General features: G+C 41.8%; 1 protein-coding gene across 1 annotated transcript in view; it reads right to left on the bottom strand.

Moving 5' to 3' along the window:
• The window catches only part of SPECC1 (sperm antigen with calponin homology and coiled-coil domains 1), a 185,258-nt gene that overhangs the window by 41,527 nt on the left and 117,398 nt on the right, over positions 1–26,333 (bottom strand). The window contains exon 4 of the mRNA XM_011961481.1: positions 8,406–9,985. Within this exon, the coding sequence (XP_011816871.1) occupies positions 8,406–9,985 (1,580 nt within the window). The remainder of the gene's footprint in view (positions 1–8,405; positions 9,986–26,333) is intronic.

Genomic DNA, 26,333 nt, shown 5'->3' with positions numbered 1-26,333 from the left:
ATTGTATTATAATCAGGTAAAACTCTCCTAGTTGAACGAGGCTTTCAAAGGTGGTTTTCTTCAAATCAAAGGGCTTTGGCCTTAAGACAACAGTGACAGCGTATTAATTAGAGTCTTAGGTCTGCTTTAAGTGTTTTTCTGTCTCTTCTTTGCTTTCAGGTAACTGGGCTAGAGTCTAAATCTGGGCCAGAATCTTATAATAAGAGTTCTGGGTATATTGGCTCACCCTTGTAATCCCAGCACTTTGGGAGGCACTGAGGTGCGGGAGGATCATCATCAGAAGTTTGAGATCAGCCTGGTCAACAAAGCAAGACCCTGTCTCTATGAAAATTAAAATAAAAAACTAACTGGGCGTGGTGTTGCACACCTGTAATTCCAGCTACTTGGGAAGCTGAGGTGGGAGGATCACTTGAGCCCAGGAATTCGAGACTGCAGAAAGCTATGATCGCACCACTGTACTCCAGCCTGGGCAACAGAGCAAGACCATGTCTCAAAAAAAAAAAAAAAAGAATAAGAGCTCTAAGGTCAGTGTCTGGACTGAGGGAGAGGGAAACAAAGAACAAAGGTGACTAAGATGGCGCACTTCCGGGTTCTTCATCACCAACTTCCCCGCGCCCGGGGAAGGCACAGGTCAACTGCGCAGGCGCAGTATGAGGTGCCACCGAGGAAAACCGAAACCTACCTGGCCGCACCCACCAAACGGCCCTCGACCCGCCTGCATCCCGCCTACCGCCCTCCCACTCCCAGGCCCAAGACACAAAAGCCGCTCCTGGCAGGCGCGTGGCGCGAACTTCCTCGGCCCCTCCTCCTACGCGGATCCAGGAACCTTCGCCGAAGAACGCCAGAGCGACTTCCTCGGCCTCCACCGCCGGAGACCGGTGAACCTCGACTCCTCTTTCTATACATTGGCTACGTAATAAAGTTTCTTTTTACCTTGCCTACTTGCCTTTTCTCTGGCACCTGCTCTGGTGGTCGCATAAAGCGAATCAGTCAGACCCAACTTTGAATCCTGTCTTCATTTCATCAATCCACTGGGCTAATAACTTAATCATTCTCTGTTTGCTCAAATGAAAAAAATTAGACAAAAGAATAAACTGTACAATTAAGACGATAAATAAGATTAAATGATGGAAAATCTCTGAGAGTGCTTAGCACATACAAAGCCCCAAGATACTAGCTGCTGTTATTAAAATGTAACAAACTTTACTTTTTGAACATATTAATATAATTATAGCAGCCTCTCAATTCTGTTGCAAGTTTCTGTGACATTCATTCATTCATCTGAAAAGTATTTACTGAATATCTAACAGATAGAAGAAATTGCAATGCTAAAATTACATATAGTTTAAAAGGAAATAAACTTGGAATGACAGCTTGAGTAACTTTACCATGAGTGATACAGACTGGCTGTCTCCCCACCCAAATCTCATCTTGAATTCCCACGTTAGCAGGGGGACGCAGTGGGAGGTAATTGAATCAGGGAGGCAGGTCTTTTCCTGTGCTGTTCTCCTGATAGTATAAGTCTCACGAGATCTGATGATTATATAAGGCGGAGTTTCCCTGCACAAGCTCTCTTCTCTTGTTTGCCACCATGTGAGATGTGCCTTTCACCTTCCACCATGATTGTGAGGCATCCCCAGCCAGGTGGAACTGTAAGTTCATTAATCCTTTTTTTCTTTCCAGTCTCAGGTATGTCTTCACCAGCAGCATGAAAAGGAACTAATACAATGAGAAAGAATGTGGGGTGTTTCTATTCTGGCATCTAGCTTGGGTACTGCAAAACTCCCTCTGCTTGGTTCTTAGCCCTGTTGTGAATAGACACTGCTGATAATCATCCATGGTTCATTCTTATTGGCCTAAAGTTGAATTATTATTATTTTGGCCCAAGCTGCTCCACCAAGGGAGAGGACGAAATGTTAGTTTACTTACACTTCAGTTATAGCAGAGAAAGGCTGTTGGAAAACTCAAAGATGAGGGTAAACATCTGTATTTCACCTTTAGGAACTCAGAGGCAAGCCTCAGAAGCAGGTGCTGTACCCTGGTAGGGACCTTTCGAAGCAGCAAGGCCCACCCAGGTAATTCCCAAGAACTTGCACTGGAGAGAGAAGTGCTGGGCAACACCAGGTTCACAGATGAGTCCCGAGGTCATATGAAAGGAAGAGAGAGTGCTTAGGCCTCACCTCACAAAAGGCATTAACATGTCCAGGAGAAAACAAGTCCATTGGAGTGAAGCAGGGTCAGGCAGGGTTGGGAAGCAGCCCCCTGTGGAGCCATAGGTACTGTGGATCTGCCCAACTGGCAAGACCACCCTTCCTCAAACCATCCAACTATCTCCACCAAACTTCTGCCCCTTTTCAAGGGGCTTTAAGAACAGAGACCTGGGGGGTGTCAGGGGAGGAGCTGGCACACATGCCATGAGCTCTGGGCCACATGCCTGTCATACCCACATAATAAAGGCTGCACAGGCATTCTGGCTTTGTAGTTTAATTTCCAGAAGATTCTGCTCCTGGGGCACAGCTGCCTCTGCATAGCCCCTTGAGCAGAGGCTTCCTGGTGCAGCATCTGCGGGGCTCTCACCAGCAGCATCCACAGGCTTCCTTGATTTCCACGTCCTCATGGCTTGCCCAGGGGAGCTGGAAAACAGGCCCTGTTGACAGGAGTTACTGACAGTCCTCCTTCCCAGCACGAAGCCAAAGCCTCTGCTCACCAGAGTTGATGTTTGGTGCCAGACAGTGGGATGCCTTATGTGTGAGCTGAAGCTGACTGAAATCTCCATGTCTTCAGCTCAGTAACCTTCCCACCTCTCCAACAGCAGCCAGTGGCTACTCAGGCAGAAGGTTCCCTCAGTTTCCCTGCAGCACCCCAAATAGTTCCCGCACATCTGAATCCTCTGAGGGCCAGGGTGGATCATGGCATTCCCACAAGTGACCCTGGCTGAGTGACAACAATATCATTTACTGAGATGAGTATGAAGTTCCATGGGACTGGGCCCTGCAGAGCTGAATGCCTCGCTGAAGACCCCATAACCGAGGCGGAAAGCTTCAGAAGGGACCAGCTAATGGTGAGTGGGGTGGGGTCTCTTCAGGCCGAGAGCCCCCTGAGCAAACATGACTGCCAGACAGGCACTGGCCCGGCCAGGCCTGGCATGGAGGGAGAGGTGGGAATATGGCGGGATGTGGGGTGCGACCGCGAGTTGAGGTGTGGTGGGACCCGGGCACTGGGCAAAGCATGTGGTGCCCCAGGCAGCACTGGAAGGCACCACATGATCAGATCACTATGAGTACTTTGTGGGGAAAGGTGAGGGAGTGGAGGCCTGGTGGGGCAAGTGCCCATTCCCCACCAAAAGCCACCCCCACCTTGTTTCTTCCTAACAGAATCCCAATTTTGTTCAAGAATCAGGCTGCAACTGTGATTTCAAGAGAGACGGCCTGGGGGCGCTGTGTGACCCAGTTCTCACCAATCAGATGTAAAGGGAAAGCTCTGGGAGGCTCTGGGAAACCCTCTCCCTGTAAGACCCAGGTGTCCAGGAGACATGCCTGCCCCAAGTCGCCAACAGGTGGACCAAGATGCTTGGCAATGCTGAGCTGTCCTGCATCCCTGGCAGGAGGCCCAGAATCACAGCACTACCAGCCACAGCCTGGGCCTGCACCATGGGCAGCCACAGCCCATCTCCCACCCTTAGGGACCGGGGTAGAGGGAGCGTCCCCTGGCTCATGCCGCTGACAGGAGGGCAGTTTCTCATATACCAATACATCACCTGGATAGACTTCCGGCCCACCTGACTGTTTAAACCAGGTTTCCAGATCTCTTAACTCCTTTAAGGTGTCCTATTCCAATGTCACAGCTACAGGATCATCTGTTTGCCACATATTTCCCTCAAATTCTGGTTCTGCCATCTCTGACCAGTGGCCACTCTAAATCAATTTGGCTCCAGGACCCACGCAGGCAGCACACTAGTCATTTCACCTCTGCTGCCTCCCCCAGACCACTCATGCCAAGTGGTTATTTATAATCTCCTTACTCCTCTGGAAGTGGACCCCAAGTTTCTGCAGAAAGAACTAAGATTCTAAGAATACCACCTACAAGCTTCAACCTCAGGGGAGTAAATAGATGTTTTACTTTTAAAACTTCTAGGTTTTAAGCCTAGAAAAGATATTCTAACTTGAAATCCAGATCCCAAACAAGTGAAAAGGTAGAAAAGAAAATTAAAGCTGGGTTGTGTTATTATTTGGAAAAACAACAATCCTATACAACTCCATGCTGCTTGCTAGCTACGGCAGGGACAGGTGTGGCTCCCAGGAGTGGTGGCTTTGGGTTCTGTGGAAATCAGACCCATCCTCAAAGTTGTACAGAAGTATGTCATGTGACTACAGATTAAGCGGCCATCAAAATGCATATGGGGTATATCAGAGAAGCTGAAAAAAATAAAGAGATCAGCAAACCAACGAAGAAAAAGAAATGGGGAGAAAAAAAGCCTACAAAATACTGTAGAAATCCTACCAATTTTCCATGTATTGTATGAGGAAGAAACCTACCTATTTTTAAAAAAGCACTTTTCAAGGCTTTTTATAGGTTCTTTTGACAGTATCTAGGTCACTTGAGTAATCTTAACTGGAAACTTACAGAGATTTACAGAATCTATTAGATCATAGGATGGTTTGGCACTGCTTTCCCCCTTTGTAAATAGCTTATTGTATCCTTTTTCACAATATTCACCTTCTGTCAAGCATTAGAGTGGATGAATGCACTGTTCATGGGATACACGTAGTTGCCTGGTGATTACCAGGACAGTTACTCCAATACCTGCTGCAGGCAGCTATATTTGAAAGTTCTCGGCAAAAAGTCAAGTGAAACCACTGAAAACTGAAGAATTAGGATTTACCCCAGGAAGGCAAGCATGATTTTACACTAGAGCACCTTAGAAAATCTGCTGTTATAACTTGCCTCATTAACAAGTTAAAGGAGAAAAAAACTTGATTACATAAAAACTATCAGATAACATCATTAGCTGTAGAAAAAATTCAATCCTCATCCTTTAAAAACAAGCCAAGTAGTCAGGCATGGCGGTGCCTGGCCGTAGTCCCAGCTACCAAGAAGGCTGAGGTGGGAGGATCCCTTGAGCTATAATCGCCACCACACTGCAGCCTAAGTGACAAAATGAGAACCTATCTCTAAAAATAAACCACCAAACAAAACACCTCTTAGCAAAATATTTGCACAACATAATAAAAGGTATGTACCAAATGCCTACAAAAAACATACATCATGATGAAGCGTTAAATGCTTCCCTTGGAATTAGATACGAGACCAGGATCCATCCAACGTCACGCTTATATTCCACACTGCACAAGGTAAAGGGGCCTGCCCGAGGTCATATCATTGCTCACTGGGTAAATCAAGATGACCCAGTCCAGCATGTTAGATCCTTCATCACAGTTTTGTGCTAAAACTTCTCCTATTATCCTTTGGACATGAGTCTCTTAAGTATTATCATTTAAAATTCATGGTTGTTGGCGGATTAGTTGATAGTCTGTGGTAGAGATACAATAAGTATTAGTCCATTTAGGAGGTCTATGTTTTGCTTTTTCTACAGTAATGTAAAAGGGTAGGAAGATTAGTATGTTACAAGTCCACTGCAATTACAAATCAGTCTCTGTGCACATAAGACAGCACAAAATCACAGACCTAGGGTTTTGATATATACAAGAAACCCTATATGATAGCATGCCCCCATCTTTTTTTTTTTTTTTGAGACGGAGTCTCGTTCTGCCACCAGGCTGGAGTGCAGTGGCGCTATCTCGGCTCACTGCAAGCTCTGCCTCCCGGGTTCCCACCATTCTCCTGCCTCAGCCTCCCGAGTAGCTGGGACTACAAGCGCCCGCTGCGGCGCCTGGCTTTTTTTTGTATTTTTAGTAGAGACGGGGTTTTACCGTGGTCTCGATCTCCTGACCTTGTGATCCGCCCGCCTCGGCCTCCCAAAGTGCTGGGATTACAGGCGTGAGCCACCACGCCCGGCCCATGCCCCCATCTTTACCTCAAACTCTCACCCAAAAATACTAGCTAGGACCTTTCCCCTCTTACTATCAGTATTTGATAATTCTAGTTAGCATGCAATAAGATGTAGGATATATGAATAATAACAGTTTGATTTTAAATATATATGTTGTGCCTTGCACTCTACCAAAAATGCACTTTCCTTTAAATTAGATTTAGTTTATTCCAGAAGATTCTAGATTTTATTGCCTCTATTTACCAAAGCTATAATAACTTTAAATGCTTTCATTAACAACTAAGGATAAAAAAGGTAAATGAACAAAGAATTTTACTCAAGAAACTAGTAAGAAACCAAAATGTACACAAAATAGGACAAAAAAAATTAATAAAGATAAAAGTAGAAACAAGTTAATCAGAAACAGATTAACAGTGGAATAGATAAAGTAATCCAACTGGTTCTTTGTAATGGAATGTGGACAGACATACTCTTCTGGATAGGAAGACAAAATATCATAATCATATCAATGTAAGTTTTTATGCAAGCTCAAACATGTATAAACTGAGAAAAGGCCTGAAAGGACATATAGCAAAATATTAGCAGTTTTTCTCCAAGTGGTGAGATTAAAGGTAATATTTTTCTTTTTTATACTTTTATTTTTTAAATCCTCTGTAATGAAAATATTTTATGATCAGAAAAAAATAAGCTATTTTTAAGATGTCAGATTATTTCTCATTGATATATACACTTCATGTAATGCCAAACTACTAAAAATACAGAGGGACTGAGAAAGAACTTCAAGAAGGTGCACATGGGAGATGAAACATTTTCCCAGAGAGTAGTGAGTAATCTTAAATTAAAAAAAGAATAATCTTATTCCACAAGACATTACAACCTAATGCAAAGCCTGTCTAGTAACCTCTAATGGAATTACTTCCATACTTTCAATAAAATACCTACAAATTTAGAATACAAAGAGAGAAACTCCTTAACATGGCCCACCAGTAAGCCCATCAGATGGCCAAACACAGAATCAGGTTGCAACGGACTCATCTTAAGACAGATGAAGCAGTGGAGGAAAATCTCCCTGAGAGCTCATGGCATAATTTGCTCCTTGAAACAATGACAACCCCTGAACTAAGGTAGGAAGCTGTTTTGAATCCCTCTTGCCAGCAGATCCCTAAATCAGACCCAGAACTTGGAGGAAACAAGAAATAGGAGGCCATCTCTCTGCACCTCTCCAGCACTGCTCTGGGAGGTGGGCAGAATATCATATAATCACCACAATTCTCGCATCAAAAAACAAAATTACAGGCTGATTAAAGTATTATTTTTTAAAAAACAAGAGAAGTTATTATTTATTTGCTCTTGGGCTATGGAAGATCTTCCCAAGCAAAAAAGGTTAAAAAAATCAAATGATTAACAGATTTAAATGATATAACAACGTAATACCAAGTGTTGGCAAAGGCTCAGGGAAGCACATGATCTCATGACCGCTAGGATGAATAAACTGGCATAATATTTCCGAAGGGCAATCTGGCTGAATGTGTTGAAAGTCTTTAAAATGTTTATACTCTGACTTGGTAAGTCATCGTCTAGGAATTTGTCCTAAATAAACAGTAAGATAGACCAAAAAAAACTATTTATAATATTGAAAGACTGAAAAGACCACAAATATTTGACAATACATATATGTTCAACAACAGGGACCTAATAAATATGAAATATTTATATTAAAATAGTATCTGACCTTTAAAAGAATGTTTAAATGAATATTTAATGATAGGAATATACTGAGAAAAATTTTAATATTTCTAAAATGTTAAATGCAAAAAGAAAGTTAATAACATGTACAGGATGATTATAAATTTGTTTAACTTGTATGATACACGTACACACACATATATCTGGAAGAAAACACCAAAACAGTGGTAATATTGTGGTGGAAAATTGGGAGTGATTTCATTGTCTGTTACTGGCAGCTAAAAGCAGGCTGACAGACTTGGCAAACTCCCACTCAATCTTCAGAACTCAGCTCAGTTGCTATTTCTTCCAGGAAGTCCTTCTGTGCTACCCTCGACCCCCATGTTATACCAGGGCCCCCCCTCACCTTTGCACTAGACTAGAGCCTGGGCATAGGGTCTATGATATTCTTTATCACTGCATCATACTCTGATTTGATTTTACATCCCCAGTACACTTTGAACCACCCATAATCAGAAATTTGGGTGTTTCCTTTTTGTATCCCCAATCCCAACCTGTCGTCGATCTAACAGGCCTTCAAGCCGGAATGCTGGCTTCATGAATGAAACAGACTAAGCAAACGCTTCTCTATGCTCTGCGAATTTAGAGGTTAAGGGCAGAAATGTGAACAAGGATGAACAAATACCAGTAAAGAGCTGTCTCTTCTCACCTTTGCCAGCAGACTGGAAACATGTTTAATTTCACCGTTTGCCTTTAGTAATTCTTGTCTGAGCTCACTGCAAGACAGTTCCAGTAGATCTTTCTCCGCTCGGGCTACTTTCAACATTTCTTGAACTTCGCAGCTCTCTGCCGTCTGCCCCACGGCACTGGCCTCTATGGCTTTCTGCTTCTCACCCTGCAAATGAGACTTCAAAGATCCATTCTCAGTTTTTAGCCCTTCCAAGGTAACTCTACACTCTTCCAAAGTTTTGGCCATCATGTTATTATTATGCCGTTCCAGTTCTAGAAATTCATTCAGTTTTTCATTTTCTTCCTTCAGACGTTTAATCATTTCTAAAGCTCCTTGGTTTTCTTCCTCAACCTTCCGCAAGCTACAGGTCAACTGCTGCTGAATGTTGAGCAGCTTCTCTCTTTCATAGCGGCCCTGTTCAAGAATACCTGTGCACTTCTGCTCCAGTTCAAGGATTTTTCCTTCCTGAGTGGTGGGCTCTTCATTCTTTACTCGCTCTTGTAAAAGATTCATCAGCTTCTCATTTTCTTGACTTAGCTGCTCTGCCCTCTCTCGATGCTGATGAAAGGATGTCTCTAAAATCGTCTTTTCATCCACCAGCTTCTCATTTTCAGCTGTCAATTCCTGCACCATTTGTTGCTGGTCTGATAATTCTTGTAGAGTAGCCTGTAGTTCTTCTGCAGTGCTATGGTGGTTTTCTTCCATCTTTTGTATCTTCTCTGTGAGGGAAGCCAGGGACAATTCACTTACGTTGTTTGGGGAACTCCCAGCGGGAGAACACTTTGAACTCTTAAAGTGGTTACTGGTGGAGGACAGGGGCCTTGAGGGTGTCTCTGCTGTAATGTGCTCAAAGTCGGAAGCATCTGGCGACAAAGAAGCTTTGGTAACATCGCTACTTGAGGAGCCTGATGTCCGTAATGCATTTCCATGTATGTTTTTTTTATACTCATCAATGTCACTGGACAACTGATTTCCAGCTGGGCTTCCGAAGCTTGACTCTTGAGTTATGGATGTCGGGCAGCTGCTGTCGCCAGTGTGACTTGCTGCCCCTTCTGAATCTGGGGAGTGCTCAAGATAGATCAGTTTCTCCTTCAGGGCCCGGTTTTCTTCCTCTAGATTGGAAAGCTCTTTCTGAAAGTTCTTGTTCTTCTCCTCAAGTGCTCTTATCACAGGTTCTGTGTCACCTGGGGAGACTGATGTTCCATCAACATTTGGGCCCAAAGCATCAGTCCCCTCAGCACTCAGAGTCCTTTTCTCTTTGCATTTCTTTAGTTCACTTCGAAGCCTGTTAATTTCACTATCTTTTGCTTTGGCTTCTGCCAAAAGTTCCCGAACTTGGGACTCAAGTGCAGCCTTTTCTCCACCTTCATTCTCTTGCTTGGGCTTGGTGGAAGGGGTTCTCAGGTGTTTGGTAGGAGTGGGAGTGTTGGAAGAAGTTGGACTGGACACTGATTTCCTGGGGTTCGAGGGACCACGTGGCACAGACCTCTCTCTTGAGACAGTTACTGAAAATTCCCGTGGCGCTGGAATGCCTGTCCGTTTGGTTGTTGTAAAGGCCCCTTAAAGACAGAAGAAAAAGAAAAAAAAATGAAAAAATAAGGCAAGCACTTTTTTTTTTTTTTGACAGAGTCTCACTCTTGCCCAGGCTGGAGTGCAGTGGCGCAATCTTGGCTCACTGCAAGCTCCGCCTCCCGGGTTCATGCCATTCTCCTGCCTCAGCCTCCCAAGTAGCTGGGACTACAGGTGCTTACCACCCCCGCCTGGTTAATTTTTTGTATTTTTAGTAGAGACGGGGTTTCATCGTGTTAGCCAGGATGGTCTCGATCTTCTGACCTCGTGATCCGCCCGCCTCGGCCTCCCAAAGTGCTGGGATTACAGGCGTGAGCCACCACGCCCAGCCCAGCAAGCACTCTTATAATAAAACAAAACCCAAATGACTGTAAATCACATGGCACAGTGGACAGTAGCTGTTGCTCTTCATCCATTTCCTCCTCCTCTAGCTAATTATCCAGTTCTGACTGGGGTTTCTGTGCTTCCTCCCCACAGCCCTATACTTTGGGTGAGGCTGACTCCAAGCCTGAGCTACTTAGGATGACCCCATCCCCAGCCAGTTGCTGGTTCATGCATGGGCACACAACTCAATTAAGATCAATGCGACAAAGGGAAGGTTTTCTGGGCAAGCTATTAAACACCGTAGGACAAGAGCGAGAAAATGTGTAGGTGTGGGAATGGCTGGTAACCACCCTGCCCTCTCAAGAGGAAGGTGGGAATGCAGATGGCAGAGAAGGAAGAAGGAAACTAAATTCTCAATAGCATTGTTGAGCTGCTAAATCAAATCAACCCTGAAGTTTGGCCTATAGCTGGCCTTTCAGTTAGGCAAGCCAGTAAATACCCTTCCTATAAGTCACTTTGAGTTGGGTTTTCTGTAACTTGCAATTTAGTGCATCTGCACTGATAATGTTGGCAACTAAACAATGGCCTTTTGACAAAATACAAGTTCTTTGTGAATTTCTCAATAAACACTTTAAAAAACATCATTAACATATTTTGACAGCATAAATTTGATTAAGAAATCAGAAGATACAGATAATACTGAGAGATGGATCTGATACAATGACATATTACTTTTGACATAAGTGGAAATGATGCACTCATTTGTGTACATGAAGAAACAAGAATAAATGAAATAAGAACATACCTACGGTACTTGACATGATATAGACATAACAGAATACTTGTAACAGGAAATGTAAGGTGTAAATAATTATCTTTTTTTTCATCTGTACTATATCATAGACAATGTAAAAACAACCCTGGGGTGAAACCCAGACATCAATCTCCATTGTGCTCTAGAATTGAAATCCACCTCAGATGTTACAGTGCAAATTAAAATCCTGAACATTTTTTTTTCTTTTACAAACTCAAAGACTATCTGATGAGTCGAGGCTGGCTGCTGTCACTTACACAACTCCACATGCTTTGAGTGAGAGGTCTAACAAAGGGTCCTAGAAGTGGTCATCAACCTGTAGGCCTCTGCAGCATAGGAAGGGCATAGGAGGGAATGTTCCCATAGACTGGCAGCAGCCCCAGCACAGGTTCCGCACCTAACAAGATGGGCAGCTGTAAACCTACCACCAAGACTGTTTCTGAGCCCTGAGCAAACACACATCTAAACATCCTGGATCCTGACGACATAAAGGCTGATGGCATTCATTACTAAACATCTAACAACTGAGCTCTTTTGAAACTTTGACCTAATAAAGGCTGAAGTGTCAAATTAATACATAGAAAACTATGGTTTTTAAAGTAACTTCTTCAAATTAAGTTTCTGGAAAGCCAAGAGTATATCATAGACTTTTAATACAGTTGACTCCTGAACAACTTAGGGGTTGGGGGACCAACCTCTCATGCAGTCAAAACTCTGTGTATAACTTTTGGCTCCCCAGAAACTTAACTACTAATAGCCTATTGCTGACCGGAAGCCTGATTGATAACATAAACAGTTAACACGTATTTTGTATGTTATATGTATTATATACTGTATTCTTCAGATACAGTGAGACAGAAAAAAAATAAAATGTTATTCAGGAAACCATAAGGAAGAGAAAATACATTTGCAGTACCATACTGTATTTATCAATACCATAAGTTTACATCATCTGTTTGCAAAATGAATCATCTGTCTGAAGCGGCAGGCAACCATTCCTCAATCTAGCAAGCATTCAACTCTGTCAGGGCTTTTATTGGCTTCTAGGGAGCACTGCCAGTATCACTAGCGACACTTCATATGGGTCCCACAGTGTTATTCAAGGTTTGTGGTACTGCACTAAACACAATAAAACACACTCAAGAACCTCAAGAGGTCACTTTTCACCATGATCTGAAGTGTAATGGAGAGAGGAACTACTCCCACAGAGATGACTAGCATCACAGTGCCTTCCAAGCGGCTACCCCCAATGCTTGAGCGCACTGCAGCAATATCAGGAAGTGGCCACAGAATTATTACAGGAGTACTGTATGTACTACAGTTAATTGTATGCAGTTATAATACTGCATCTTTACATTTGTTTTACATTTCTCTCAACTATGACTAGCACCAGTCTGCGTGTACATAAGTTTAGACAAATTTTAACTTTTTATAATAGATTTGTGTATATTCTATGGTAGTAAAAGATCAAACTGATTAGTATCTACATGTATTTTATGTATTCATGACATATGTAACTTTTTCTCAATGTTTTCCATATTTCTAGACTACTTGGTTCATCCGAGTTTTTTTCAAACTGTTGCAACTCTCCAAATAATTTTCCAATATATTGATTTTTTTAAGTCTCCGTAGAAATGGACCTACACAGTTCAAGCCAGTGTCATTCATGGGTCAGCCTGACTTTCAGGTGTCAGACACCTCACCTGCATCATACTACACACTCAGTGAGCAAAAGATTTATTTCATTATTCTTGTGAAATGAGTATTAAAACCACTAAGCACTACAATGTTTTAGTAATGCCAGTTCTCTAGAATGAAGTCACTGCAGCAATGGTCGTATTAAAAACTGGAAGATAACTAAAGTTTCACCGTAACTCGAGTCAGAACAGGCAAACCTGAGAGTCCAGGACCGATCATCAAACAGGCATTTGTTATTCTTAATGACATCACTAAATTAAGGCTACCTTTTTCTTTCTCTCTTTCATTCTTATTTTATTTTTTTGAGACAGAGTTTTGCTCTTGTTGCTCAGGCTGGAATGCAATGGTGCGATCTCAGCTCACTGCAACCTCTGCCTCCCGGGTTTAAGTGATTCTCCTGCCTCAGCCTCCTGAAGAGCTGAACTACAGGCACGAGCCAACATGCCCGGCTAATTTACTGTATTTTTTTTTTTTTTAGTAGAGATGGGGTTTCACCGTGTTGGCCAGGCTGGTCTCGAACTCCTGACCTCAGGTGATCTGCCCGCCTCGGCCTCCCAAGCGCTAGGATGACAGGCGTGAGCCACCGTGCCCAGTCACTTTCTTTTTTTAAAACCTGTAATCATTTGTTGGTTTTGAAGACGGAAGAACTAATATAGAACAGATCAACTCCGTTATTTCCAGCTACAGTTTAACGCCTTCCTTTTGCTGCAAATTGTAGTCTGTTCTCCCCATAAGTGTTACTTCTGCCTTATCTATACTACTAGGAATTTTTAAAAACCGTGAAACTAAAGTATATTTATGAATGGATGTGTATTACGAAATGTACAATCCAGCTGTATTTTTGTAACATCTATTCTTTTCCCTTTTTCTTTTTTTTTTTTTTTTCACTATGTCTGTCTCTCTTCCAAAAGATTCTTCCCATCTCTGTACACCTCATTTCAGAAACTGTTACGGAGCACAGCTTAGGTTCAGAGCTGCTTCAAATTCATCATCAGACCAATGATGATGGTCTTGGCTGCACACCCCCCATGTGGGCCCAGGCCTCCAGCCCAAACACACCTCCTCGTGGGTAATGCCAGAGAAGAGTAAAGAGCAACAGCCCTACAGCTTACAACACCTCCTCCAAGCAGTGGGAGTCAGACCTCATTGTTAACCAAAGCACTCTGAAGCCCTGAGACTGGCCATGCTTCCTTACACAGCACCACATCAGGGGCAGTGGAGAGAAGGGCCAGTGGAACAGGGATTGGCTCAGCCAGCACCACTGGATCTTTCGTGTTCCTCCCACCCCGCCATCACTTATGTGAAACATCCCCGTGAGGCTGGTTGACTCCAAGAAGTTAGCATAAAAGTAAGCTCCATCTCGTAAAGAAGAAACATGTTTGAAATGTGACATTTTCTAAATGCCAATGAAAAATTATACAGCGGTCAATCACAAGTACATCAAACTAACCATTCATATAAAATAAGCATTCATAAACTATAATGGAACACATACTATTGAGAACAGTTGAGGATAAAGCTGGTTGGTCTGTGAGTAATGTTCCTGTTTCTCTTGTATGATTACATTTGTGCAATAAATTAGAAAACAGGAGTTAGCTAAACTGTACATGAAAAAAATGTACTAATCATCAGGGAAATGCAAATTAAAACCACAATGAGATATCACTTCACACCTGTTAGAATGGGTACTATATTTGGGAGGCCAAGGTGGGTGGATCATGAGGTCAGGAGATCAAGACCATCCTGGCCAACATGGTGAAAGCCCGTCTCTACTAAAAATGCAAAAATTAGCCGGGTAGTTGTGGTGTGCACCTCTAGTCCCAGCTACTCAGGAGGCTGAGGCAGGAGAATCACTTAAAGCTGGGAGGCGGTGGCTGCAGTGAGCCAAGATCACACCACTGCACTCTAGCCTAGGCAAAAGAGGGAGACTCTGTTTCAAAAAAAGAAAAAAGAAAAAAACAGACAAAAGATAACAAGTATTGGTGAGGATGTGGAGAAAAGGGAAAGGGAACCCCTGTACACTGTTGGTGAGAATATCAATCAGTACAACCATTATGGAGAATAGTATGGAGGTTCCTCAAAAAATTAAAAATAAGGTCAAGGCAGTAGGATCACTAGAGACTAGGGTTCAAGAACAGCCTGGGCAACATAGTGAGGCCCTATCTCTACACAAAAATATTTAAACATTAGCGTGGGAATGGGGGCATGCACCTGTGGTCCCAGCCACTTGGAAGGACGAGGTAGGAGGATCACTTGAGCCCAGGAGTTTGAGGCTGCAGTGAGCTGAGATTACACCACTGCACTCCAGGCTGGGTGACAGAGAAAGACCCTATCCCTATTTAAAATAATAATAATAATAATAATAATGCCAGTACAGTGGCTTATGCCTGTAATTCCAACACTTTGGGAGGCCGAGGCAGGCAGATCACCTGAGGTCAGGAGTTTGAGACCAGCCTGGCCAACATGGCAAAACTCTGTCTCCACTAACAGTACAAAAATTAGCTGGGTGCCATGGCACATGCCTGTAACCCCAGCTACTTGGGAGACTGAGGCAGGAGAACTCCTTGAACCCAGGAGGCGAAGGTTGCAGTGAGGCGAGATCACGCCACTGCACTCCAGCCTGGGCAATAGAGCAAGACTCCGTTTCAGAAAAAAAGCTACCATATGATCCTGCGATCCCATTACCACATATATAGCCTAAGGAAATGAAATCAGCATGTATCACCATGTCACAAAGACATCTGAATTCCCATGTTTACCACACCATTACTCACAATAGCCAAGATACAGAATCAACCAAAGAGTTCACAAGTGGATGAATGAATAAAGAAAATGTAATATATACACAATGGAATACTATTCGGCCTTTAAAAAGAAGGAAATTCTGTCATCTGTGGTAACACGTATGAACCTGGAGGATACCATGTTAAGACTGCATGCTCTCACTCGTATGTGGAGCCAAGAAAGTTGAACTCAAAGAAGCTGAGTAGAGTTGCCAAGGGCTTCTGGAGGGGCAGGGAAGGTGCTGGTCAGAGGACAAAAATTCAGTTAGACTGGAGGAATAAGCTCAAGAGATCTACTGTACATCATGGTGACTACACTCAGTAACGATGTATTATATTCTTGAAAATCTCTGAGTGAACAGTCTTTAAGTGTTCTCATAAAAAATAGTATGTGAAGTCAGCAAATGTTAAATAGTTCAATTTAGCCATTCAACAATGTACACATTTCAAAAATATCATGTACATGATAAATATATAAAGTTTGTCTCAATACAAAATAAATCTGGCTGGGCATGGTGGCTCAAGCCTGTAATCCTAGCACTTTGGGAGGCCAAGGCAGGTGGATTGCCTAAGCCCAGGGTTCAATACCAGTCTAGGAAACACGGCAAAACCCCATCTCTACAAAAAATTTTAAAATTAGCTGAGTGTGGGGGCCCATGCCTGTATTCTCAGCTACACAGGAGGCTGAGGTGGGAGGATCACCTGAGCCCAGGAGGTGGATGCTGCAGTGAGCCAAGATTGTGCCACTGCACTCCAGCCTGGATGACAAAGTGAGACCCCGTCTTGATCAATCGATTTATTTATTTAAAGAAAATTTTTAATGTAAAAAAAATTAAAACAGAAGGAATAAATTCTATCATAACAATATATAGAGAGATGGGGTGGGAAAAATAAATATTTTCAGAGAACAAAGAGTACATTTAAAATAGCAATAGTAAGATCAGTTAAATCATGGATCAGATAACTGAACACTGCTTCCATGGTAATTCTCAGTAGCTGAAAATAAAATATTTTTAGTCCTTTTTTTTTCATCCTTCATCTTGCCCAAAGAATATGCTAGTGGGGCTGTTCTTTGGTAGGTCATCTCTCTAAGCTGAACTGATGAAGGAAATGGTAACAATCTGAAATAAATGATTTTTTTTTTCATGTATTCAACAAGTATTCATGGAGTGGCAGGTAGGAGACACAAATGAAAATTCAGTATCTTCATACACCACAAAATTATAAGATAACTTGCTCCTTTGTTTTTTAAGAACCTAAACTAGAATCCTTTTTCTGCTCTGAGACCCCTTTCTCTGTACAGAGAGCTGTTTCTCTTTGTCTTCTCTTCTGCCTATTAAACCTCTGCTCCTAAACTCAAAAAAAAAAAAAAAAGAACCTAAACTATTAGAATTTTAAAAATATCACTCTTCATAAATTGTTTTCTCAAGGAGTTCCAATAATTTCTTTAATGTCAAATCCAATTTTTTCCCTTAATCCTGATCCTTCTCAACTTTTCACTGGCTGCTAACTTCATGGACTATTTGTTTCCTCTTTCCGTCATTCCTTTTACTCACATCTGACAGTGGTGCCAACCCCCACGCAAGGAACTGATAATCATATTTAAAATCTCCTTCCCTTTTCTTTTGCAACCAACTAGTCAGCCACTAAATCTCATTAACAGTTTTTGGAAATGTTCCCATGTTTTTCCTTTCCTTTCCTTTTGATCTGAATCGAGTCCAGGTCCTCAGAATATTCCACCTAATTCTCTGAAACTGCTTTCTCACAGGTCTTCCTGATTCCAGCATCTCCCCACTTCAGGGCACACTGGACTAATATCCCCTAAATATCCCATTGATGTTTCTGTTCCAGAATCTGTACATGTTTCTTATCTCCTGCTGCATCAATGTCAAACTTCTTCTCTTGGCTTTCAAAGCTACCTGTAATCTCATCCCAATTGGTGTATCCACCCTCATGCACCTTTTGTTTTCCTTTCTCTCCAACACACCCATTTAACTCTAGCCAGTATCCTCAATGTCCCCAATACATCCTGTGACTTGGTGGGACATCATTTCCTTTCCATTGGACCCTCTGGACTGGCACTCAAATATGCTTAATTCTCTTCAAGTAAAAAAAAAAATAGAATCCACATCTTCTTTCAGCTAATAAATATCCTATTTCTTTCCTCTCACAGCAAAATCCTCAAGAATTACATTCACTGCTTGTCTTCCATTTCTTCATTTACTCCCCTACCCACTCCCATTACTTGACCAAAACACTGTCCACTCAAGTCATCATCAGTGAACTCCAGGTGGTCCCATGGACATTTGCAATCCTCTCAGCAGAGTTGGTACAATTCCTTTTTTTTTGAAACACCCCTCCGGTGCCAAACTTCCCTAGTTTTGCTCTTACCTCTGCAGTCACCCTCTGACTCTTTTGCTGCCTCCTCATCTCCCCTCTCTACATGCTAGAATTCTTCATATCTAAGTCCTGGGCCTTCAATTGCCACAAATATCTTTCTGGTCATTTTACTTGATCTTACGATCTTCAAAACCACCTGTATACTGATGACTCTCAAACTAACTCTCTTGTATGGACCTCCCCTCGAAGCAACAGATCTGAATATCAAGCTGCATACTTGATAAGCATAATTACGCTGTCACAAAAACACCTCAAACTAGATAATAGGGAGAAAGGAAAGAATGCATAAAATGTGCAAAGGCCCTGGAAAGCAGAGAGTCAAGGCAGCAGGGACACTGGTGAGGAAGAAGGCTAATTTATAGGGAACTCAAGGAAGGCCTCCCTAATAGAGTTGAGATTCACGGTGATGTATGTCCATGAAAACAAGGACAGAATGCTATGAAGAAAGAATAAAGGTAACACAAGAAAAAGCTCTAAAAAAATTTAAGTATGTTTGCCAAATTAAAAATTCAACAAAAGGGATGGAATGCAAAATCAAGGAACTCTTCCAATATGTGGAACAAAACAAAAAGAGATGGAAACAGAAAAGATTAAGAACACAAGGATCAAACCAGGAGATTAAACAATAAATTAATAGAAGTTTTAGAAATACGTACAGTGGAAACAGTGGAGGAAGTTATCAAAGAGCAAAAGAATTCCCCAAAACTGAAGAACATAAGTTTCCAGAACTCCTATCAAGCAAAATGAATGAAAAAAAATCCCACATGAAGATACATCTTTTAAAAAGTTTTAGAACACAAAAAATGTCTAACAGTTTGGAGAAGGGGTGTGAACTGAGAATGACACTGGCCATTATCATTCATTAGCAACACTGAATTCTAGAAGACAACAAAGCAAACGTCTTCCAAGTTCGGAGGGAAAATGATTTTCAACCTAGATTTCTCTACCCAGATGAACTATAAATCAATCACAGAGGTAGAATACATTTTAAAGCATGCAAAAACTGAGAAAATTAAACTGATAATACCCTTTCTAAGGCAGTTATTTGAGGATGTGTTCCAGAAAAACAAGGGAGGAAACCAAAGAGGAAGAAGAAGCAGTAACCAGTCAAGAGAAGTCTCAAGATGATACCCATGGAACAAGTCTGAAAAATAAGTCTGTGATTCAAGAGGACAAAGTGCCACAGAAAAGAAGTTTCTTTGATAAAACAAATGACTGGATAGAGAGTATTTTTTTAAAAGGGATTTAACAGGTTGGGTGCAGTGGCTCACACCTGTAATTCTAGCACTTTGGGAGGCCAAGGCAGGTGGATCATGAGGTCAGGAGTTCGAGACCAGTCTGGCCAATACAGTGAAATCCTGTCTCTACTAACAATCCAAAAATTAGCCAGGCATGGTGGCATGCGCCTGTAGTACCAGCTACTCAGGAGGCTGAGGCAGAAGAATAGCTTGAACCTAGGAGGTGGAGGTTGCAGTGAGCCAAGATCACGCCACTGTACATCAAGCTGGGCAACAGAGATTCCATCTCAGAAAAAGAGAATATAACAAAAATGTCAGATGCACGTGAACCAGAACAACTCCATCTTGAATAGGAGCTGGGTAGAATGAGGCTGAAAACTACTGGGCTGCATTTCCAGACAGTTAGGGCATTCTAAGTCACAGGATGAGATAAGACGTTGAGATGAGTCACAGGATGAGATACAGGTCATAAAGACGTTGCTGATAAAACAGATTACAGCAAAGAAGCTGGATAAATCTTACCAAAACCAAGATGGCCACAAGAGTGACCTCTGGTTGTCCTCACTACTACACTCCTGCCAGCGCCATGACAGTTTACAAATGTCATGACAACATCAGGAAGTTAACCTACATGGTCTAAAAGGGAGGCACGAATAATCCACCCCTTGTTTAGTTATCATCAAGAAATAACCATAAAAATGGGCAACCAGAAGTCCTCAGGGCTGCTCTGTCGATGGAGTAGCCATTCTTTTATTCCTTTACTTTTCTAATAAACTTGCTTTCACTTTGCACAGCAGACTCACCCTGAATTCTTTCTTGTGTGAGATCCAAGAATTCTCTTTTGGAGTCTGGATCGGGCCCCCTTTCCTGTAACGTATTTGTGGCAACCCAGGTGCAGAAACCCTGACCCAACGGTACCTTCGGGTAAGTGCTGCGGTCCTGTAACATCTTTCTGGAGACCATGGAAGCAATTATACTGCAGAAACCCCCGACCCAAAGGCTAACTTTGGGTAAGTGGTGGGGTCCGGCAACATCTTTCTTGCGAACCACAAAAGGGACAATACTGAGGAGAACCCCCAACCCAAAGGAAACAGACTGCAGCACTGATTGGATGACTTTGGGTAAGTGGTGGAGCACCGAAGTAAAGAATGGGATTGGGTTAGGGGCCCAACTTAGGGGAGTTAGAGTCTCTCCTAAGAGAGTAGGTTAGAGGCCCATCTCAATAAAAGGCAAGGACACTTGACCCACCTTAGGTTAATGTCCCTTCTACGATTTAGGGGGTTAGAGGCCCGTCTTGGTAAAGGCCTTCTTGGGAAAGAACAGGTTTGGCACTATGGGATGTTAACTGCTATTCTCTTTGGATTAATCTGCCTTGAACTCTTTGCTAATGGCTGTAGGTGACAGAGTTAGGCATGTACAGGACTATGGGACATGGGGAACTTTTTCTTCCCTAAAAGGGGAAACTTAAGAGCCGATGGAATGGCTGGAAAAGATCCCTTTGCTACTGAGAAGCAGCCACCTGAACTTTTTCTATGTCACTGCAATGGGTGAGTCTTTCTCTGACCTCCCTGATCATTTCGCTTTCCCCACCCTGCTACAGGAAATGCTTCTCTCTATCTCCTTTTCCTTTCCTATCTTTTCTGTTACTCAGGGCAACCATCTTGCCCAGAGGCCATGTAAGTCTGAGGCTGGATTAAAGATGATGGGCCCCATGGGGGCAAATTTAAAGCTCTCCAGTTTGACACTGGGTGCTAAGCAGAGTGGCTAAACGTCTATGTTGCCGGGTGCGGTGGCTCACGCCTGTAATCCCAGCTCTCAGGGAGGCAGAGGCGGGAGGATAGCTTGAGCCCAGGAGTTCGAGACCCGCTGAGGAAGCTGCCGGGCGCGGTGGCTCACGCCTGTAATCCCAGCTCTCAGGGAGGCAGAGGCGGGAGGATAGCTTGAGCCCAGGAGTTCGAGACCTGCCTGGGTAATACAGCGAGACCCCGTTCTCCACAAAAAGGAAAAAAAAAAAAAAAAAGTCTATGTTTTATCACGTATTTTGCTCCGGCCAGAACAAAAAAAAGTAATTTTCCTTTATGGTGAGGCTTGGCCCCCAGGGCAATGGTGCTGCAAGCCAGATCACTAGTGCCACTCAGGGAAAGGGAACCCAGAAGCCTGGCATGCTGGCAAAAGGGTAAGAATTTCTTACCAGTCAGATTTCTGGTTTCTCACTCTCTGTGCAAACAGTTCAATGAATAGGGGGAAAAAAATCAGTGTTTATCTCCTCTGTAATGTTTTGATTAATGCAAAAAAAAATTCTAAGGCTAGTCTTAAGCTGGTGTATTTTGTGCTATGAATTTGTTTTTCTGTGTCAAGGGATGCTTTAGGACAAAACACGGGCTTAGAACACCTGTAGGTCCACTTTTCAAGATGAGCCAGCAAGTGGTCAGTAACAAACTTGGCTGCAGGTCCCTGAAACAAACAAAACAGTAGATGAAGTCTCCACCTTGTTTTATGTCCTTGGGAGCTTGACCTTGTAACCATGTGCCAGTACTTTTGGTCTCTGCCTTGCAGGGAACAGGAATTTTAGGGTTCATGTCATAGTTAGATCTAAAAATCATATTAGTTAAAAGCCTTTGCAAGCTCAAAATTACTCTAGATTCCTTCTGGGAAAGGAAAGAGAGACCGTCTCCTGCTGTAGCTCAGAAGCCAGGGTTTTGCACTTTCACAGTGGCAGCTCAGGTTCGATTCCTTCCCTAGGAAGTCGTTTCTGGTTTAATATCTGTGTGACCTTGTCTATTCTCTTCTCTTCCATGAACTGTCTTAAACTTGCCTTCCTCTAAGCACCTTGGAGGTTACCTTAGGTATAGTTCAAAAGCCAGAAATACTGGCTGTTTGGCGTAAGAAATTCTAAAAGGACTTTATTAAACAGTGCTATGGTTAAAATCAGTTTAATTAAAAGCAGATATTCAAGCTCTAACAGCCTGAATTCCTTGGGAAAAACAGGAGGCACCAGAGACCCCCCTTCCTGGCCCTGTTCTTCCAATGGCTCCACCTTAAAGCCAGTAATCCAATTAAGAAACTTAAAAAGTGGCAAATGAAAAATCTTACAACTACTATAGTAACCATCGTCTGTCTTTCTGTGTAGCTATATACATATGATGTGTAATGTTGATATAAAAGAAGTCTAATTAATTGGCTGAAACAAAAATAAGTGCTTAAATCAAATATTTTGAAAGCAAAATACAAACTGTAATGCCTTTTAGTTCATGTAACTTTAGTAATCTTTGGGAAATACAAACAGCTTTAAAAATTATTGATAAAAACATTTAGTCTAAATTATGCAGGTCAGATATTAAGTTCGCTAAATGCTTTAAGGTCATAAACTGCTAAACTTTTAAAAATTGTTCAATTTACCTGCCTTAAAGCCATTAGATTCTAGATAAGGCCTGGGGACATGTGGAATTGGCCGTGTCCCCTAGCTATACAAAGATGATTATAAAGAAAGATTTTATATAAGAAAAGATCTTGGTATGGTAAATTCTCCTCCTAAAGTAAAATGACTGGTTGTTTAAAAGGAGGGAGGTTTAGGGCAGTCAGAAAGTCCGAGAATGTCTCAGATGGTCTGTGTAAATTGTGAAAGGATTTTTGAAAGAGAATTTATGCAAGAAATGTTATACAATTCAAAGGCTGTTAGGCCTCCTAAATGCGTCATAAAATGCCACTATGACTCTTACTGTATAACTTGCCTGCTTAAGTAAGGTAAGGCCTGGGGACATGTGGAGTTAATCACGCCCCCTAGCTATGCAGGAGGGTCAGCCCTTATCTGTACTTCTGTCTGGCATGTCCTAGGCTAGGCTCCACATCTAGTACACAATTAAAATTGCTTACTAGCCAGGGTTTTCACCAAAAGTAAATGTCGCTAAAAGTTAACACTGTAACATGTGAGACTATTGAAGAAACAGTTTTACCTGTAAGGTGTATAAGGAAAGTAGAATATATTTTTGGTAAAAGATTATAAGAAGGCATGGGAATATAGGTTTTTTGCCTAAAGAAGTGTTTTAAGTTAGAATAAAGCTAAAGGTTTGAACAGTTGTGGAAGGTTTGAAAAAATTAATTGTAAAAGAGATTCTGTGTGTGAACATTGGCTAAATTAAAGGGGTATTATTCAGTTTTTCTATAAATTAAAAATTGGAATAAAAGAACAACAGGTTTTTCTTAAAGCAAAAACCTGCTTATGATCTGCTCTTTAACAAGACTTGTAAAGGGTTATAAAAGGTTTATGAGAATCTTACCTTATGGTCAAACTGATTAAGACTGGAAAGATTTATTTATTTACAAGGTTTTACTAAGAATTAGCAAAACCCTATCTCTACTAAAAATACAAAAAATTAGCCAGGTGTAGTGGCTGGTGCCTCTAGTCCCAGCTACTCAGGAGGTTGAGGCAGGAGAATTGTCTGAACTCGGCAGGCAGAGGTTGCAGTGAGCCAAGAATAGCGTCACTGCACTCCAGACTGGGTGAGACAGATCAAGACTCCGTCTCAAAAAAAAAAAAACAAAAAAAAACTGGGTTTTATATCAATAATGCACTAATACAACAGTGACATTTGGTTTATTTGGTATAAAAATCATACAGGAAGCATTATCAAATGTGAAATGGTGTTTTGCTTTCTTTGGACTATGTTTGCATAAATGTGCTATTGGTACATTCTAAAGTTATGGGAAACTCCTATAATTCTAGTATTATTTAGTGTGTTAATAATTATAATTGTTATGTAAAATTCTGTGTATCACAGAAGTAACCAAATTTCCTTATCAATTGTGGCTTTAATAGCAGCTGTCCTAAAGCTTTTTATCATCCAGAGATGACTGTCCTGTTTTAATCCTCTTTAGAAGGTGTTTTATAATCAATTATAGAACTCTAACACATGTTCTTAAATGCAGGTTTTCTGGTAACTTTGGAGAGTATAATGACAGAACAGAGAAAAAACTTTCAGTACTCTCATGGAGAGCTGAAATATTCATGAATATCAAGCAAAACAGGAGTTACCTAAATTCACTGAACCAATAAAAAACTGATGTAATATTTTAAACTTTGCATAAAACACTGCTGATCCCTTGTTTTTCAGAGTCAAGGAAACTTTCCTTTTGAGCTATTTATAGCACTTAACAGTTGAGTATATACTCCTATGCACAAAATTCAGAGCATATTTGTTTCTCTCTACCTGATTTCTCCAGAATTTGGCAACTAGTGGTGAGTATTCTTAACTTACAGCAATACAGTTATTTGCATAGGTGCAATAAGAATCTGTTTTCTTGGCTGGGCACGGTGACTCACATCTGTAATCCCAGCACTTTGGCAGGCTGAGGTGGGTGGATCACAAGGTCAGGAGATCCAGACCATCCTGGCCAACATGGTGAAACCCCATCTCTACTAAAATACAAAAAAGTAGCTGGGCGTGGTGGCACCGCCTGTAGTCCCAGCTACTCAGGAGGCTGTGGCAGGCGAATCACTTGAACCTGGGAGGCAGAGGTTGCAGTGAGCTGAGATCATGTCACGGCACTCCAGCCTGGTGACAGAGTGAGACTGAGTCTCAAAAAAAAAAAAAAAAAAAGCCGTTTTCTTTTGTAACAGAAAACAATTGGAGAACTTGGTTATTTTACCAAGGCTTTGACTGGAATGGTATGTTTTCCTTTAAGGAATTAAACTTGACTTATAGAGCCAACAAAAGCCTGTGGGAACTGGCCTCATACCTTGTCTACAACAGTCCCTGTTCAAGGTTTCTGACTTGTGGTAAGTGAAGGATGTCACTTTCTCATAGGTCCAAGAGCTCCAAGTTATCCTGGGACCTCAAAAAGAAAGTAATTTACCCAACTCATAGGTATTTGAGGGTACAAACCCATGATGGGGCTCAGCTTTAAAAAAGCCTTATCTGAGATCCCTTACAAAACAGAGTTCCATTAAAGCCAATTAAAAAGCCTATGTGAAAAATAATTATTATTGCCACACTTTATACAAATAATCAAGACAAGTATAATAAAACAAATCAGTCTTATAATTTGTCTTTAGTAAAAATGGAAAACTGGAGAAAAATGTTTCAAGAACTATGGTACACCTGTTATTGAATTCTAGTCTCATCTGTTGTTTTTGAGTTTATTTCTGCAATTTAATCTACGCCTGCTTATTCCTGTGAACCTACAATGATCTCTAACTGCTGCTAAGAAGAAGCAAGAGGGATGGATAATGTAAAAATCTGGATCTGTATTCTAATTCTAGGCACATTACAATCAGCTAACAATCCCATATCAGCTTAATTCCAACAGTTGCCCAGTTCATGGAAAGTCTTCTAATTTAGTTTACTTGGAATAACTTTACTTATTTTGCTTTACTGTTGTGGAACATATTGCTGTTATACTTTTTGTGTAGGAATACAGGACAAGCTTACTGATTGTTTTCTTAAACTCTTATTAATCTTCCAGATATCACCCTTTGTCAAAACTCAAGAATTATGAACGGACCTTACCATACTGATGCTTTCTGACTATGCTCCTCTCTACTCCAAATGTAAGAGACCCTAATAGTTAGGCAGGAATATCATCACCCCTATTCAGCCTGAAGGAGTTACAGAAGATGAATCTTCATCCCTCTGGAACCCTTAGGATTAAAGGTTCTCTTATAAAAGGGAGGGGGGAAATGTCAGAGGCATGTGAACCAGAACAACTCCATCTAGAATAGGAGCTGGGTAAAATGAGGCTGAAACCTACTGGGCTGCATTCCCAGTTAAGGCATTCTAAGTCACAGGATGAGATAAGAAGTTGGCACAAGATACAGCTCATAAAGACCTTGCTGATAAAACAGGTTGCAGTAAAGAAGCTGGCTAAATCCTACCAAAACCAAGATGGCCACAAGAGTGACCTCTGGTCGTCCTCACTACTATGCTCCTGCCAGCACCATGACAGTTTACAAATGTCATGGCAATATCAGGAAGTTACTCTATATGATCTAAAAGGGGAGGCACGAATAATCCACCCCTTGTTTAGCATATCATCAAGAAATAACCATAAAAATGGGCAACCAGCAGCCCTCAGGGCTGCTCTA

This window comes from Colobus angolensis, unplaced genomic scaffold (genome assembly GCF_000951035.1).
Source record: "Colobus angolensis palliatus isolate OR3802 unplaced genomic scaffold, Cang.pa_1.0 Scaffold555, whole genome shotgun sequence".
Taxonomy (NCBI): Eukaryota; Metazoa; Chordata; class Mammalia; order Primates; family Cercopithecidae; genus Colobus; species Colobus angolensis.
This window is presented reverse-complemented; position numbering and strand designations above follow the sequence as displayed.